We start from the raw sequence: 15555 nt of genomic DNA, 5'->3' as shown, positions 1-15555 counted from the left end.
CCTGTCTGAGAAACACCTTGAACTCCTGAAGGCCCAGATGAAAAATAACTGGCTGCCTGCGTTTGAAAAGATGCAGCGTTATCTCTCCCTGGCACTGCTTTCCATGCAACCCCCCCACCCCACCCCACACACTCCACCCCACCCCACCCCCCTGCGATGCAAATGGATTTTCTCCAGGTAGAGCACCGACCAAAGCTGCCTGCCATTACACTTGCATAAACCAAGTAGCTTCAAAGCGATGCCTTAAGTGCCATGCAATATACCGCTGCCATCTCTACGACATAGAATACACAAGAAGTGCAAAAGAAGAGTCTCAGTCTCCATATTAGCAGTAACATGAATACTACACTACTATTGGAGATGCAGATGCCAACAGACTAATAGAATACTAGTCAAAGTTGAATCTGTTCCTTTTTATCTTCTGAATAACACACTCTCCGTGATTAAAGTATAAACAGCTTTGCACGTCCTCCGCTGACACCGAAAGAGCATTTCAAAAACATGGAAATGAAGGCAAGTTAGACCCTACTATATCTGTTTCATTGCAGGAAAAGACAGAAAATCATGACAGTACCAGAAGACGTCCCTGAACTGCATGAACATAGCAGTTTCCTTTTGAATAAGAAGGTGAACTATAATTGCAAATCAGTATATAATTATGAATTTAAAGGGAATGTTATTTCTGTTCAGCTCTTCTCACTATTAGGCATTCTTATTCAAAGTTGTAAAGCAAAGAAAAACTCTCTAATCAGACAAAAGTTAGAGCCTCCCAAATGACAATGAATAACTGAGAAATCAGACAAGTTAGATTTTATGCTAATGAAATACATCCATCAGCAACATAAAAAAAAAATTCTTGTATTCTATTATTGCCAATCTCTCATTTGGATTTGTAAGGAATTGTTCCTTACTTCACATTCATTCTAAATTAACAGTCCTCAAGACAGAGATAACATTTCTGCTGTCAGATAAAAAAATAAAAATAAATAAATAAATACAAATACCTCAAATAGGTGTCCTTCCAGGAATTAAAAAAAAAAAAGAAAAAAAGATTCATCTTCATTTGCCTCGTCGAAATTGTAAAATTACTTTGGGTTCAGTTTATGAGGTGAAATGTTTTCACAAATCAAAATCAACACCCACTCACTCAAGTTCATCATAATACAAAATTCACATCACAAACAGAAAAAACACAGATGCTCTGAGACCTAAGTCATTATAATATCCTAAATGAAGGAACAGAGAGATAAAATGTTTTCCGCAAGTTGGACCATGGCCTGATTTACAACTTTAAAGCTGCTATCATCAATATTTTTATATTTAAGAGTTGACCACATGACTATTTGTGTGTGAAAGGGGGTAAACCCACAGGGACGTTCAGACAGAATTCTACTCAGCTCTAACGAGCAGCAAATGATGCACAGACCAAACTAGCAACTAGCTGTGTTATCTATCTATCTATCTATCTATCTATCTATCTAGCTTGTGAACGTATAATAGAGAATTTAGCTGCTAACGAGGTGTTTCCTTCAGGCGCTGGTTGAGACCAAACACAAAGCCAAAAGTTCAGTGCATATTTGCCAGGGTGTCAGAAACATAACTCCATGTGAATGCTAATGTTGCTCTGTATCTGCTGGATGTGTAATTGGGCAACTGTTTGCTAACTACAAAGTTTGCCATGATAATAGTGGCAATGTTTTTGCAGCTTTTTCCTGCTGCTCCCAACTAGCTAAAAAAGAGTTTGAAACAGTTTGAAGTCTATTCAACATTAAAAGAATCAAAGACTTCATAATACAAGTATAAATATTTCCACGGTGGATAAAATGCATTAAATATGAGCTGTGATGTGTAACCTGAATATTTTAATTGCTGTTTGTTTGATTAGTTACTATAACTAAAATAGTCTATACAGCGGCATATTGCATCAGTTGTTACATCATTTTGGATTCTCTGGCATCCATTAGTTCCACATTAGTTCGTACACTGATACCAAAACAGGGTAACTTGTGAGTACTTGTGTATTTTGCGGGTGCTGTGGAAGAAACAATATATATAAATCAAACCCAAAAGCTCCATAGTGGGGCATTGCACATAACTGCTTATTTGCAAGTTAATTAGAATGCGTTTGGTTTCACAAACTTAGTGTTTCCCTTTTAATAGAGGAAACTGAAAATGAGGAAATTTACAACATATACAACAACGGGCTGAAAATACTCTGTTCTTTATTGTTTATTTTTGTAATTGTATTTAAGTATGCCACAAGCCAAACACTATGAAATGTTAATGGATAAAAATATGCAGAAGGGAAGGGAGGGTGGGGGTGGGGTATAACAAACCTCGTTTCTGAGCCAAGTTATTTGTATAACAACAAGCTCATTTCAATGTCGATTTCCTTGTAAACACCAACATTTCAGTTCTATGGCAATATGTATAATTGTGTGTGTGACATACTAATGCTAAATTTCCAGCTGCCAACAATGGATTTACTAAATACAGGGAGTTAAGCACCTGAGACACAAACATAATTGAACACCATAAAGTGATGCACAGCACTATAAAACCTCTGTACAGCTACTCACCATGCTGTTGTAAGAAACTCTTGCCAAATATAAAGCTGTTCAGGAAAATTAAGGCTTTTGGGGACAGTTGTTGTGCAAATGAATCCAATAACGTAGAAGCCATTCTCCCCGTTTATCCATGGTAGCAAGCCTAGGAATTATCATCTCCACAGTGCTGACACTTACATATGCAGCAGTGCTTAAAGTGCCTGGGCAACTACACTCTTCTTCAGCTATTCGTGGAGGAATGTGTGGATGAGCTCTTGGTTTAGGAAAGCGGGCTACAGAAGAAAGTGTAGTGATGTCGGGACTAAAAGCACATAAACGAGAAGATCAGCAAACAGCTTGCACACTCCACATGAGAATCTGTCACATGTTGTTGATTGAACAGATTGAACAATGAATATGTGTCATTTGTCATTGCCGTGCAAACTAGACGTGAGCATTTTTCTGATTCGGTGACCCTGCATGACGTCATTCCTGTATGACGCACAAAGATGAGTCACCCTGTTTTCTGATCTGACACTACTACTGTATGAACCTCTGTTCAGTTTAGTCACAGAAACAACTTATTTAAAGTGAGGCTATGAAACTATTCGAAGAAGAAATGACAAATTCTTCCTCTAATAACTTAAAAGTCAAACCCTTAAGCAACAAAAGCAACATTGCTCAAATCATTGCACTCCTTGCTTTTGCTGCAACAGCTATAATCTGTCTGGTATGACCGGTAGCTTGATATTGCTGTGTGACTGGTATTACTGAGTCAGTTTGCTGACTCTACTCACGCCACTGTTGGATGTTTTAGCATTTAACGCTATCCTTTAATTGCCACTTGTGGCCACACTGGCCACTATTTCGCTTTAAGGTAGGAAAAATCTGCTTGTATTTAAAAGCAGAAATACTAGGTTAAATTTAGATAAAGACAGTATCAAGGTGATAGTAAGATGGAATCAGCATCAACTGCCGGAAGGAAACAGACAACGGCCCCCCTGTCCAAGTCACACCTGTTCTTCAATCAAACCCCCCCTTTGATCTCCAGTCTAAAAGGTTTTGTAGCACCAATAACATCACCCTACGCCTGCCTTTGTTCCTGACAGACAAGAATCATAATTCACACTGTCTCTAGAAATCCTTGTCAGGTGAGCCGAAACATATTTTGCTTCAGGAATTCAAACAAATGACAAAAGCGGTGTTTTTTTCTCAAGAGGACAGTCTGGGCTCAAAACTAATTCTGGGAGAAGTACAGTACAATGCAACATAGACTCAACATTACTGTGTACCAAGGTCTTGCAACCTTCATCGGATATGAATGAAATGCGGGCGAAGGTCCTGAGACTGAAATGTAATGTCTTTGTTTCTGAACGAGCTTTCCATTTTTCAAATGTGTCGGCTTGGAATGGCTGGAACACCAGCACCTGTGAGAATAAACGCACTTAACAATAAGAGTGTGGAAGGCTGAATTTGACATTGTCATGATTATAGCAAAAGCAGCCATGGCAGCTTTATTTAAACAAGAACTAAACCATAATTTGAGTTCTTCACAGTCAAATGTGGCACAATCTGTTAATCTATACAATTTATTTTGCATCATTAAATCACTTTGCAGATGTTTCTTAATGTGTGGAATACTTGTCTGTGTTTAACTTCAGCGTGCGCACGCACATGACTACCCACAGTCAGTGGGCATGACATGCCTGCCTACATTCAATATTACATCAGCTGCAATAAACTTCACCAAGCAACTCCTACATTTCTTTCACCCACTGTAACATTAATTCTTTGGCAAGGGGATGTTCCAAATTTCAACTCACCCCCCACCCCCACCCCCCCATACACACACACACACACACACACACATTTAAGAAAACCAAAATTAACTAATATTGTATAGAGTGTACTCTCAACTGACTTGTAACTAATTAAAATGGCTCAAAAAGGAAAAAAGAAAGGTTAAAGTCAGTCCAGCTTACATGGTACAATCCAATAGGCTGGTCGTGATTGTTTGTATTTGAGTGTGCGGGTGTGTGGGAGTCCATGTGCATACAGACCCGTTTTTTTTTGTTTGTTTGTTTGTTTTTTTGGAACAAGGTGAAAGTTTTTCTTTTAAATCTCATTCGACGAAGACATATTGGAGTCAGTCCTAATAGAAATTCTTGCATAATTGAATCCACAACAATTCTCCTATAAATCAGCTGCTATCCGCTTTAGATTCATTTGTGGCCCAATGAATAGTGGTATAATGATTTTCACACAAACTCCAAAAAAAAATCCTCTACTGGATGAGCGGGAGCATGTCCATGGATCTGTAGTGAGTGTGTGGGAGCAAGGCCAGATACACACTCCTACTGTCATGCAGGCAAAGGTTGTGTGCTTCCTTGCGTGTGTGGAAAAGTGGAAAGAAAAGATTTGAGAGCACTGGGTGTGCTAGGTGTGTTTTAAAGTTTCTAGTGCTTCTATTTATTGATGCATTTTTTAAGACGCGGGCTATGGCTTTCGAAATCTTTGCCACTTCTGCACATAAATTGTCCGAGCTGCTGTTAGTAATGCTCCATCGCATTCTTAATGGTTTTGCTAATCCTGGTAACATAAAAAAGCTAAAGTTTGCATGTGTGTAAACATGTCAAATGTAATAAAAATACCATAACAATAGGAGTTCTATTAATAATCTCATATATACTTACAGTGTATCTGTGGGTTCCTTGATATTTGGGTTTGACCTTTCCCTGCGTTTAAACGCCCACATGACTGAAAAATCACTGCAGCAAAAGACACACGGCAGCACATATAAAGACACACCACAAAGCAAAAGACTGGAGCTTTGTACTAAAAAAAAAAAAAAAAAAAAAAGGAGACTTCCTCAACCCACATTTCAGTGTTTCAGAACAGTTTCTACTTGTTGCACTCAGTTTATGCACACTTGTTAAAAAAGTTTATTTTGAAAAGTTAAGTTTATCTTAATGGCGCTACTACAGCTTTTCATCTTATTTAAAGCTGTAGGTACGTTTGAGAGAGGAGAGATCAAATTCAAACACACACTAATAATGATACACATCCTTGCTCTTCTCCCCCTGTTTCAGAGTTCTCATTGGTTAGATAGATATCCACACAAAATCACTAGAGAGCAAAGGGAATGGTGCTACGACTGTTTCTGCAATTCTGACTTGTTATCCACATTGTTTCTGGTCAATACATAGATTTTTACAACAACTTTCACATTGAATACGTTCTGTTATTAGTAAATTGGCGGAGTTGAGTGCAACTTCCTGTGCTTATGCAGGAATAAATCTGACGTTCCAGTTAAAGAAACCAGTTGTTTAAAAGTCTAAAAATCGACTAAGAAAAAAAACACAAAGTTAGCAATGCGTTAGCTAGCTACTTAGCTAGCTGATGAATACAGTGGAGCATTCATTAGTTTAACCAGCCAGACTTTTCAATCAGGAGTTGGTGACCAAAAAGGACCTAAAAGGATGGTGAATATTGTCAGCTACCTTCATTTAGGTGGCCAACATTATGCCTTCACATGATTGCTATTGCTGCTCTGTGTCTGCTGGATGTGTAATTAAACAACTCTGCTATTATCTGCCACAAAAACACTGACAGTCAGATATGTTTGGATCTCTATAAACCTATACATGTTGTGATTAAACCACAACATTAAGACAGCGATGGTTCATTAATAAAGTCTTCATCTTTCTGTTTAGACATCTCTGACACACTCAACAGAAAACGAACATTTGCAAATGTAGGATTTATTGCAATGCTTTGTCTAGTACATGACAGCATTCATTTATTGTGTCTGTATAAACTCTAAATTCAGCTGGCTGTCTAGAAAGGTTTGTTGCCCAACAGTATGTAGGTGGTCCTGTATCACTACACAGAAGATCAGTCAACAAGCAGACAGTTTTCACAGAGTTTCTTGACAAGATACACCATTTTCCACCCTGTCACACATATAGCATGACAGTCACTTCCTCAGTACTTAAAAGCACTTCAACAAAAAGCACTACAATATTTATCATCATGACGGGCATCCACGGACATCTCTGGTGCTCTCTCTTTAAAGTTTGGTATGAAAATTAAACAACGAACCAAATGTAGAAAATACACAAGTCACACTATGTTACTGCAACTATAGTTTAAAAAAGTCTGGAAAATATTCAGATGCCTGCATGTAGCCACAAACTTTCTTAATAATTACGAAGAGAAAAAAAAAATCCTTTGATAGAAGCCACACTCCAAGCGTTATCATCCTGTCAGTTCAGAGCTGCAGAAACATATAATTAAACACACACACACACAAAAAAGAAGATAAAAAAGAAAAACTGACATTTATTTCTACCACTGTGTTAACGTATAATTAAAAAAAGTATTGATGACAGCCTAAAAATGTGTAATTACTAGCATTCAGATGGCAAACTATATTGAGGGATAACCTAACATTATTAAGAACATTAAAACAAAACATCATCAGCTGAGCTCCCATTTATCACATTCTGTCTAGAGAAATATGCCACCGCACATATGCACTTACAAGCAGCTTATTAGCCGTGTGAAGCACAAAGCTAGTTACATGAAAACTCCAAAATTTTCATTTGTTCAACAATTGTGTTTGACCAAATACTTGTATGGCTAAAGACATTCCTCATCACCCTCAGCTCTACTTTGCATTTAGTGCTAATTGGCAGAAGCTAGAAAGTGAACACGCAAAAGTAAAAAGCCTAACATTGAAAATATTATAGTTAATGGCTAAATCGAGCATGTTAGCATTGAAAATGTGGTCGGCAAAGATATGACTATGTTGTTTTGAGTGTAAAATAAGAGAAATATACATAAATTAATTTAAAAATAAAACAAGATTAACAGATGATTATGCCACTTCAAGCTAATCTCCATCTCCAAGTCTATTGAATTTTTATTTTTTTTTGATGCAGCTGGATAGTAGAGAAGTATCTTTGTGATCAGATTATGTCTTCAAAACAGCAGTAAGTGCAGTGAGACAACCTGTGGTGTTTTTCTAATGGCATCTGCAAGACAAACAAATGCTCTGTGATTTGAATCTATTCATTAATATGGTCTGAAATTTAAAGATGATGATTAGGTGAACTACAAACACTAACGTGTGCCACTTTATGTAAATGAACCAACTGTGACCTTTTCTTCCTCAGCAGTGATCAATACTTGCATTTAAAGAACGAGTGCACATTTCATTCATCATTAATTCATCAGTTTTTTTTTTTTTTTTTCCAACTTCATTAAATGCTAATATTATCCTCGCTGCTGCTCACCTCACCTGCCGGGACTCAGGGTGCATTCAAAAGCCCTTAAATCTGAGGGGCATTCAGAGCACGACAAGATGAAACCAAGAAGAGCTAGCTTTAGGCCTTTCCGGCTGCCAAATATTCTAAGGTCAGATATTGTGGGGACATGGGTCGGTTAACTGCTCTCGAAGCTCTTTCAAGTGATGCAGGTTGTAATTTCCTCTGAGTGTAATGTTACAGAAACTTCAAAAGAAGATGGAGGCAATAAATTGTCCCATTATAAGCCACCATGCCAGGTTAGCTAACAACGACCTATTGCACAGCTGCCAACTCTCACACACTGACAGCAATTGACTGTCATTGCAAATGGAGAAAAGAAAAGTTATTTTTCTCACTTGTTTTCAAGTCGCTTGTGATCAATATTTCTTTCATTTGTTAGCATGCATGCATGAGTTACAAGAGGGAACCAGTCTTGGTTATGAGGAGAGGATGAGTCGTTTGTTGTAAATAGGGCTCTTGAGTTATTACATTTATTATTAATTTAACAATTAGGGAAACTGTACCTTTGCTATATTGGTCATATATCTAGCAGTCCTGCGTCATACAGTTCAATAGTTATCAAAGAATGTGTACAATTGACTTGATTTTTAGGATTTTTAGGATTGGCATGACATTTGGTGTGCACATTCATGACCCCAAGAGGCAGAAGCTGATTGGTTGTGATAACCCTATGCCCTCTCTTCTGGCGCCACCGTAGACATCAATTTTTTTTGTTTCGACCACTCAAAGTCAAAGTCTACAAAATCTCCAAAAGTCTCCACTAGATTGGCAGTAAATTTCATCTGCACATTCGCATTCCCAACAGGAACAGACCTATCGATTAGCTATGACCCCTGTGACCTTTCTTTGACAACACTATCGGGCAAACTTTCAATTTTCAATCTTCTGGCCCCGAAGACCTACTGACATAAAGCAAGAGTTACCTCTAGGGCCAGCATCAGGATAACCTCCTGATTCTCAAACTCTTGAATCTCCTACACTTTCAGTCGCTCTTTATTGTTTTATGCCATTTACTACCGTTGACCTCACAGCTGCAGTTTGAAAGCTTGTCTTGTAAATTACTGCAAAGTGCAATAAGAATTGCAAAGATTGTTCCAATAAAACCAGGACCTACTACTACTTTGTGAATTTTTATTGGCCAGTCCTATTGTATGGAGAAATAAAATCATGATGTCTGATTCCTTCTGTCAGCCTTTGAACATCTTTGGGGAGGTTATAACTTCAAAGGCTATTTCAATGTTGATGGCTTTATTGGCAATAAATCAAGACTGGCAGACAATGCCAGCTTTCAGTCTGCCAATATGGTTCAGTCATTGAATTTGTGATTCCTTCAGGACATTTCTTTATTGCACCATATGACTTCATACACCTAGCTGGTATCCAATAAAGAATGGAATGTGAGATTGAGTTCCTTTAAAGAAAATGTGTGTTTTTCAGGCATTGACGTCATATTTGTAGCAGAGATGGTTGTCATGTTATTGCTAAATCACTGTGACCTTGAACAATCACTCCTACGATTAATCTCCACACTAAGTTGCAATCAAGCACCGTCAGCTAAGGTATGAGAGTATGACTGGCACAACGTGCTGCATGTCAGCTATCTATCTATGGACCAGTCACACTGTAGACATTTCGACCTGTCAGACACACTATTATTAATAATAGCATTAATCATGTCAGCGTGCCATTTAGGTGTGCTACTTCCCCGGTGTGTCTGCCTTTGTTAATGTTATTAGTTACACCTGCAGTCACGGAGAACGTCTCATACTGGCCCCAGAACAACCATGGAGACTGTCAAACACTGCTACAGCTTTAACTATGCTGAACTGGGTTAAAGGAAATGAACAAATGAAATGAAACGCTAGCAGGTATGAGCACGTTGAGAAAAAAATAAATAAATAAAAAGACTGAATAAAACAATGAAGATTTGAATCTGGTTTCAACAGATTTGGTGTGTCATGTTACTAAGCGGCCTCAAACAATGACTACCGCTAAAGGCCTGTGATAGGCAGGTACAAAAATACAAAATGCTGAAGCTGCCGAGCACTGAGCTGAGATGTTTTTTTTCTTCCCTTCTCCCTTGTTTCAATCTCTCGTCTTTTTCAGCGTTTGGCTGAGTCAGACCTCCCACATAAAAGTGGCTTATTGTCAAAGTAAGAGGGGAGTTATAGGGTGGATAAGAGGGAGGTAGAAGTAAAGATATAAATGGTGAAGGGATTTAGTCAGTATCAGCTTCCTGAAAGCAGCTTTTATCCCTCTCCTCCTTGTTGAAATGACTTCTCACTGAGTGACCCCGCTCCATCCTGCCATCCTCTGAGGTCTTGATCCATGAAAGCAAAAAGTTCTGGAGTTGGTCGCATTGCGGCCAAAGGGCAGACCCCGATCAACAACCAGGAAATACAGTCCTCTCTTCTTGACAATGAAGGGAAAAACAATGCAAATATAATCAGAGTATTTCTATTTTTGTGTTGGAAGAAATGAGTCATGAGTTAACAGGCAACAGCTTCTATCCCAGAGGGCTTTTGAGACATTTCATTTTGAGTAACAGCTCATATCAAATTTGATAAGCATGGAGCATTGCTGACTGAAATAGAGTGCATAATCCTATAAACAGGACACATACAGAGAATTCTGGTTTTATCAGCATGCCATGTCCTTTTTCCAAGGTGCTTCCTGTGCCTAAAAATACTTGCAATCAAAATCACACCGTGTATCTTTTAGTGCACTTCAATGCTTGTTACCAAAATATGTTTAGCTTTTACATGGTCCTGTGTGGGAGTCTGCATTAACTGTTTGTGTATGAGTGTGGGTGAGTGTGGGTGTGTTGCGTGTGGTTGACAAATAAACAAAATGTTTGCTGAATTTGGATCATTAATGTTTTATTTGCAGGATGGCCCATGCAACTCTATGCAAGACTCTTTCACATACTCATGTGCCCAAATCACTGGAAACAATATTGTTCACAAATTATTTAGTGGGAAAAAAGTGACAGTCAACAATGACACATTGATGAGATCTGAACCATCACACAAGTTTGTGTCAGTTCTACCAAGAATGATTCTCTTGCAGCAATGTTTGTAAAAAGCCTGCATTAAGAATTCAAGTCGAAGCGTTACCCTTCCTACATAGAATATTTTACACAGCTCGGGATTTTGCTTAAGGGCAAATAAAGAGTACACCACTGCACCTGTAACACTTATTACCAGGCACTTTTGTTTCATTTCGGGAACCCAACTCAACTGCCTTAGACGAAAGATTTTAAAGCTTTGTCTGACAGACTGTCATGTAAAGAAGATGTCCTCCTAAGCAACTTTATTGTGAATCACCTCTATTGTTCACACTAAAACAAACTTCATAAATGCTTTTGTACTCTTGGCTGAAATATTGAGTTATGGGCACAAAAGTTAGATGTTCCGTAAGCCTACTTTAATAAACAGACTTCCCCAGTGTGAATCCAAGAACCCTAGATTGTGACAGTAACTTGCTATAGCTTACCCTTTATTATTTAAAGCTGTCTCTCATTCTTTATCAAGTCTGTCTGTCATGTCTGCTCTTGGGACTGATATACTGTAGACTCCACTCAGGTTCAAGGCTGAATTACCAGCTTTGCAAAACAGAAAACTGGCCTGGACCCTGTAAACCCCAGGTTCACTGTGTGTCAGCTGCCTTTTAGTAATTTGATTACCTGCAAATTTGTTAAAAGTGTACACCACTAAATTACAATATCAATTGACTACTACTTTATTTTGCAGCTGTGTGACCTCGTCTTGAGAAGGCCCCCTGTTAAAATCTAGTTCTAACTTTTTAATTATTTTAGTTTATATTGTGCTCACACTGAGCATTTTCATAAATAAAAAATCACAAACTGGCTCATTTGGGGTTTCTGGGGTCAGGATACTTAGGCAAAGGCAGTGTTCCAGTATAGGAGTAGCCTAGTGGTTATTTTCTGGATCTACATATAAAAATATAGGCCTAATGAAGCTGCCACGAAGCCTGCTTTTATGGGAACTTGAATGCAACACGGGCTTAACAACAAACTTCTGCTCCATACCTCCATAAAATGTCAAATGGGCCACATTAGATTAATTTTATTTATTGTATTATTTGACTGTAGCCTTGGCTGGAGTTGGGAGCCAGGTTTGACATCTCAGGCCTAGGCGTCAGCACAGCCAGCAAGCGGCGCTTCAGTCCCAGCTCTACTCTGCCGCTATCGCAGAAAATGTCCATAGAAGATCGAGTTACACTACGCCCCATCTTTAAGCCCCAGTCAGTGCGCCGTTAGCCGCAGGACAACAGAGGATAGGCTAGGACGCTGGCCGCCGGGAAACTAAAGGCTCCACACTCATGTAAGTGGTAATTTTCTGATAAGTTTCGCTCGAGGAAATGTAACTGAACATTTTGTAATTAAACAAATAACTTCAGGTTTTGAAAGAGTCGCCTTTGTTCGCTACAATGTCGCTAATGAGGGGGAAATATTCTGAGACGCCTGTTGTCGCGTTTGGTCACTACGCAAGAAAGACGGGATTTAAACAGCTTTAAGTGTCTCTTTTCAACTGTAAAGTGTTTTATGTATACTGTAAGTAGCCACCGTGGGTATTTTTAGCCACAAACCAGCGATACTACTTAACTTCTTTACCGTCTCCTCGTCGGAAGCCTGTTGCTTTCTTGCTCCATGGATGAGATGGGGAAGACGGAGGAGGAGGAGGAGTTGAGAAAAGCGGATTGTCCCAAGTGTCTTGGCGACTATATTCAAAATACTAACAAACCTGACTGGATTTACTAACAATACACATAGCTAATATATACTGTAGAAAACGCTTTACTAACATTATAAAGTATTATGTAGGGAAGGGACGTAGCCTAGTCGACCGACATCGCCTATTATTTTGGAAAAGAACTTGCCTACACGGTAAAATGACAACCTGTTATTATTAGATTTTTGTGGTCACGGCAAAGCTCAGCCACGACTTCACCAACGATTATTTTCGGGGGCAAATGCACCTTAAAGCTCCCATGCTTTGGGTTGAGGTTCACTTTGAAACAGACGCTAACGAGTTCTTTAGGCCTTTAGTGAATCATTACAAGCCATTGTGCAGCTTAAGGTGAATCTCTTCAGCTGCTTTAAAAGAGGAACCATCTACCGTACTTTTTTACAAGACCAATATATTAGAACGGACACTCGACTTGTGTCCCTGAAAGCAACATATATAATACTCTATTGTCTCTGTAGTATTGTAATAGCTCAAGAGAAAATGTAAAAAAATAAATAAATAAATAAATAAATAAATAAAGTAGGCTATAAAGCCACTATACAGATAAACTAATTAAAAGCCAAGACCATATCATATTACAATATTATAGGATTGTGAAATGTATATAGCCTATTTCTATAAGACAGAATATCAGTCAGTTGAATCATAATTTAGGTGGTTATACAGTTAATTAAATAAGTGTTTTAATAGCACTAATAAAGTAGTAAAGATAATCATATTTATGCAGCACTGATATCTTTTCATGCAGCAAATTATCAGTAAAGAAAATCAGCACTGCTCAAAAATAAGTTTGACTTTACACCTGTACATGAAACAAATTCACAGGTTTAAGACAAGCAAAACACACAGCAGCCACATACTGTATTTAGAAAGCTCATTTGTCAGTTGGAAAGTTATAACCATACAGCAGATGAAGCAAATGGAATGAACATAAACAAACCAGTGCTGTGGTGATCCTGTTGCCACATGCACTGTAGCTATTCTAAGAGTCTGTATAGGGCTTTTAATTATCTTACCGATCTCCTTTAATCGTGTAATGTCTCCCTGAGTCATGCCATGCTTATAACAAAGCCACTTCTAAAGTCAAGTGTAATGTTCCTGAGATGGGAGTTGAATGAATGAATGAATGAATGTTGACAGGCATCACACCCTTAATGAAAGCATCAGTCAAATGTAAAGACAAAACCACCTTAATATGTTATCATTAGGCTTTAAAGATGTGATGTTTAAAGGTAGGTAGATAAAATGCTTATGTATGTAGTTTAGCTCCTGTCTTTGTATTACGAAGCAGCTGCATTTTGAATTACAGAGTAGCATAAATGTAATTTAGATATCTAGATAAATGTATGTAATGTCTAAAAAATCCCCAAAAAATAAATAAAAAAAAGCAAAACTAGTGTAACTCGACACTGAAATAATGACGCAAGAAGGTTGTTATGTTAGGTTTAAAATAACTGATAAGATTGTTTGCCTGCATGGGATTATTAATCATCAAAATGTTGTCTCAGCAAGAAGAATATGGATATATTTATCTAGAAGAACAATGGATATTCATATTCAGACATGAGCCAAAGTGCATTGAATGAAGTCCCAAGAATGTAAATTCCCAGGTGTTAATCTATCAATAAGAGCATTAGTCAGCTGTAAAGGAACCAACGACCTACAGTTGATGTGTGCTCAAACAGGCTGCTTGTAAAGAGACTCGGTGGCACTGTGCTGGGACTCAGTAAATAGCTTACAGTTCTTTAGCACAATGATTACTCTGTGATTTTTTGATGAACCATTCTTAAGAGATAAATATGGGCCAGGCAGAAAGAAAATTTCCCTTTCATGTTGACCTTTTCAATAGAGAATGTGAAAGAGGTTGGGTTCAGAGGAGAATGAGCCTTTGCTGCTCTTACTTTCTGTTTGTATGAGTGTGTGTGTGTGTGTGTGTGTGTGTGTGTGTGTGTGTGTGTGTGTGTGTGTGTGTGCGTGCGTGCGTGCGTGTGGCTGAATTTGTGTCCTGATATTCAGTTCTCTGATTGTTAAGAAAAAATCATAAAACACCGTTTTTTCTTTGCAGGCCTTGAACAAGGGGAGAGTGTGAAACTGCTGTTAATGGAGAGAAATCTCATTCACCTGGAATAAAGAAAATGATTGAAACTATGGGTAAGTCATCAAGTACATTTTACAATTGGTGCATACCACAGGCTTGTATCCCTTACATCTATTAAATGTTTCTTTTTCTTGCCTATTTCTGTCACTTATTAAACTGAAACAGGCCAAGCTTTAGCATCTCCTGTTGTCACGGTGACATTATTGTGATGCCATTACAAATACTCAGTCTAATAAAGATTCAAAAATACTATGATAAACAAGGCACAAAATGAAATATTGCTGCTGTGCACTAACCGAGACTTCTTTTGTTTTAATTTCACTTTTTAAATGAGCAGTTTTTGCAAAGGGGTTTGGTCTAGTCAGTTGGGTATCCGTCTTTGCTGGCTCTGCATCCAACATTTGGCCCCTGCTGTGAGTTTTCTCAACCAGCGTAAGAGGCCCTGGATTCAGTTCAAAGCTAATGGACTGCCAATGTTGCCATATCTGATAATGTTGCTATATATTTGATTGTGTGTTTGTCCCCATTGAGATGTATTTTTCCAGCTGTCAAGAAAAGGAGCCAACTTGGTGTGACCAGCCTAATCTTTAAAGCTGCAACCAGTGGCCACTCTCAAGACAGCCATGTTTACCCTGTACAGTTGGTCACAATGTGCAGGTTGGGGCAATGGGGTATTATGCACCAGTTGTGGCTATAATCATTTCAATTCTAGTTTTACCTCACATTTAAAGAAACTGTATTTGAAATTACAGAATTCAAATCTGACAAAAATGAAATTAGTGAAAAAAAAAAAAAATGGACATTTAAAA

General features: G+C 38.2%; 1 protein-coding gene across 9 annotated transcripts in view; it reads left to right on the top strand.

Annotated features, from left to right (window-relative positions):
- Window positions 1-12114: 12114 nt before the first annotated feature.
- LOC130164158 (multiple PDZ domain protein) overlaps window positions 12115-15555 on the top strand; it is a 45681-nt gene continuing 42240 nt past the window's right edge. For 7 of the 9 annotated variants that reach the window (XM_056368683.1, XM_056368678.1, XM_056368677.1 and 4 more), the window contains exons 1-2: window positions 12115-12222; window positions 14714-14799. In XM_056368683.1, coding sequence (XP_056224658.1) covers window positions 14784-14799 — 16 coding nt within the window. In that variant the 5' untranslated portion in view covers window positions 12115-12222; window positions 14714-14783. Of the gene's footprint in view, window positions 12223-12502; window positions 12786-14713; window positions 14800-15555 lie in introns of those variants that run through there. The other 2 variants (XM_056368682.1, XM_056368675.1) reach the window with 2 other exon arrangements.

Source organism: Seriola aureovittata, chromosome 23, assembly GCF_021018895.1.
Source record: "Seriola aureovittata isolate HTS-2021-v1 ecotype China chromosome 23, ASM2101889v1, whole genome shotgun sequence".
NCBI classification, from domain to species: domain Eukaryota; kingdom Metazoa; phylum Chordata; class Actinopteri; order Carangiformes; family Carangidae; genus Seriola; species Seriola aureovittata.
Note: the sequence above shows the minus strand (reverse complement) of the source record. Positions and strands in the feature narration are given on the sequence as shown.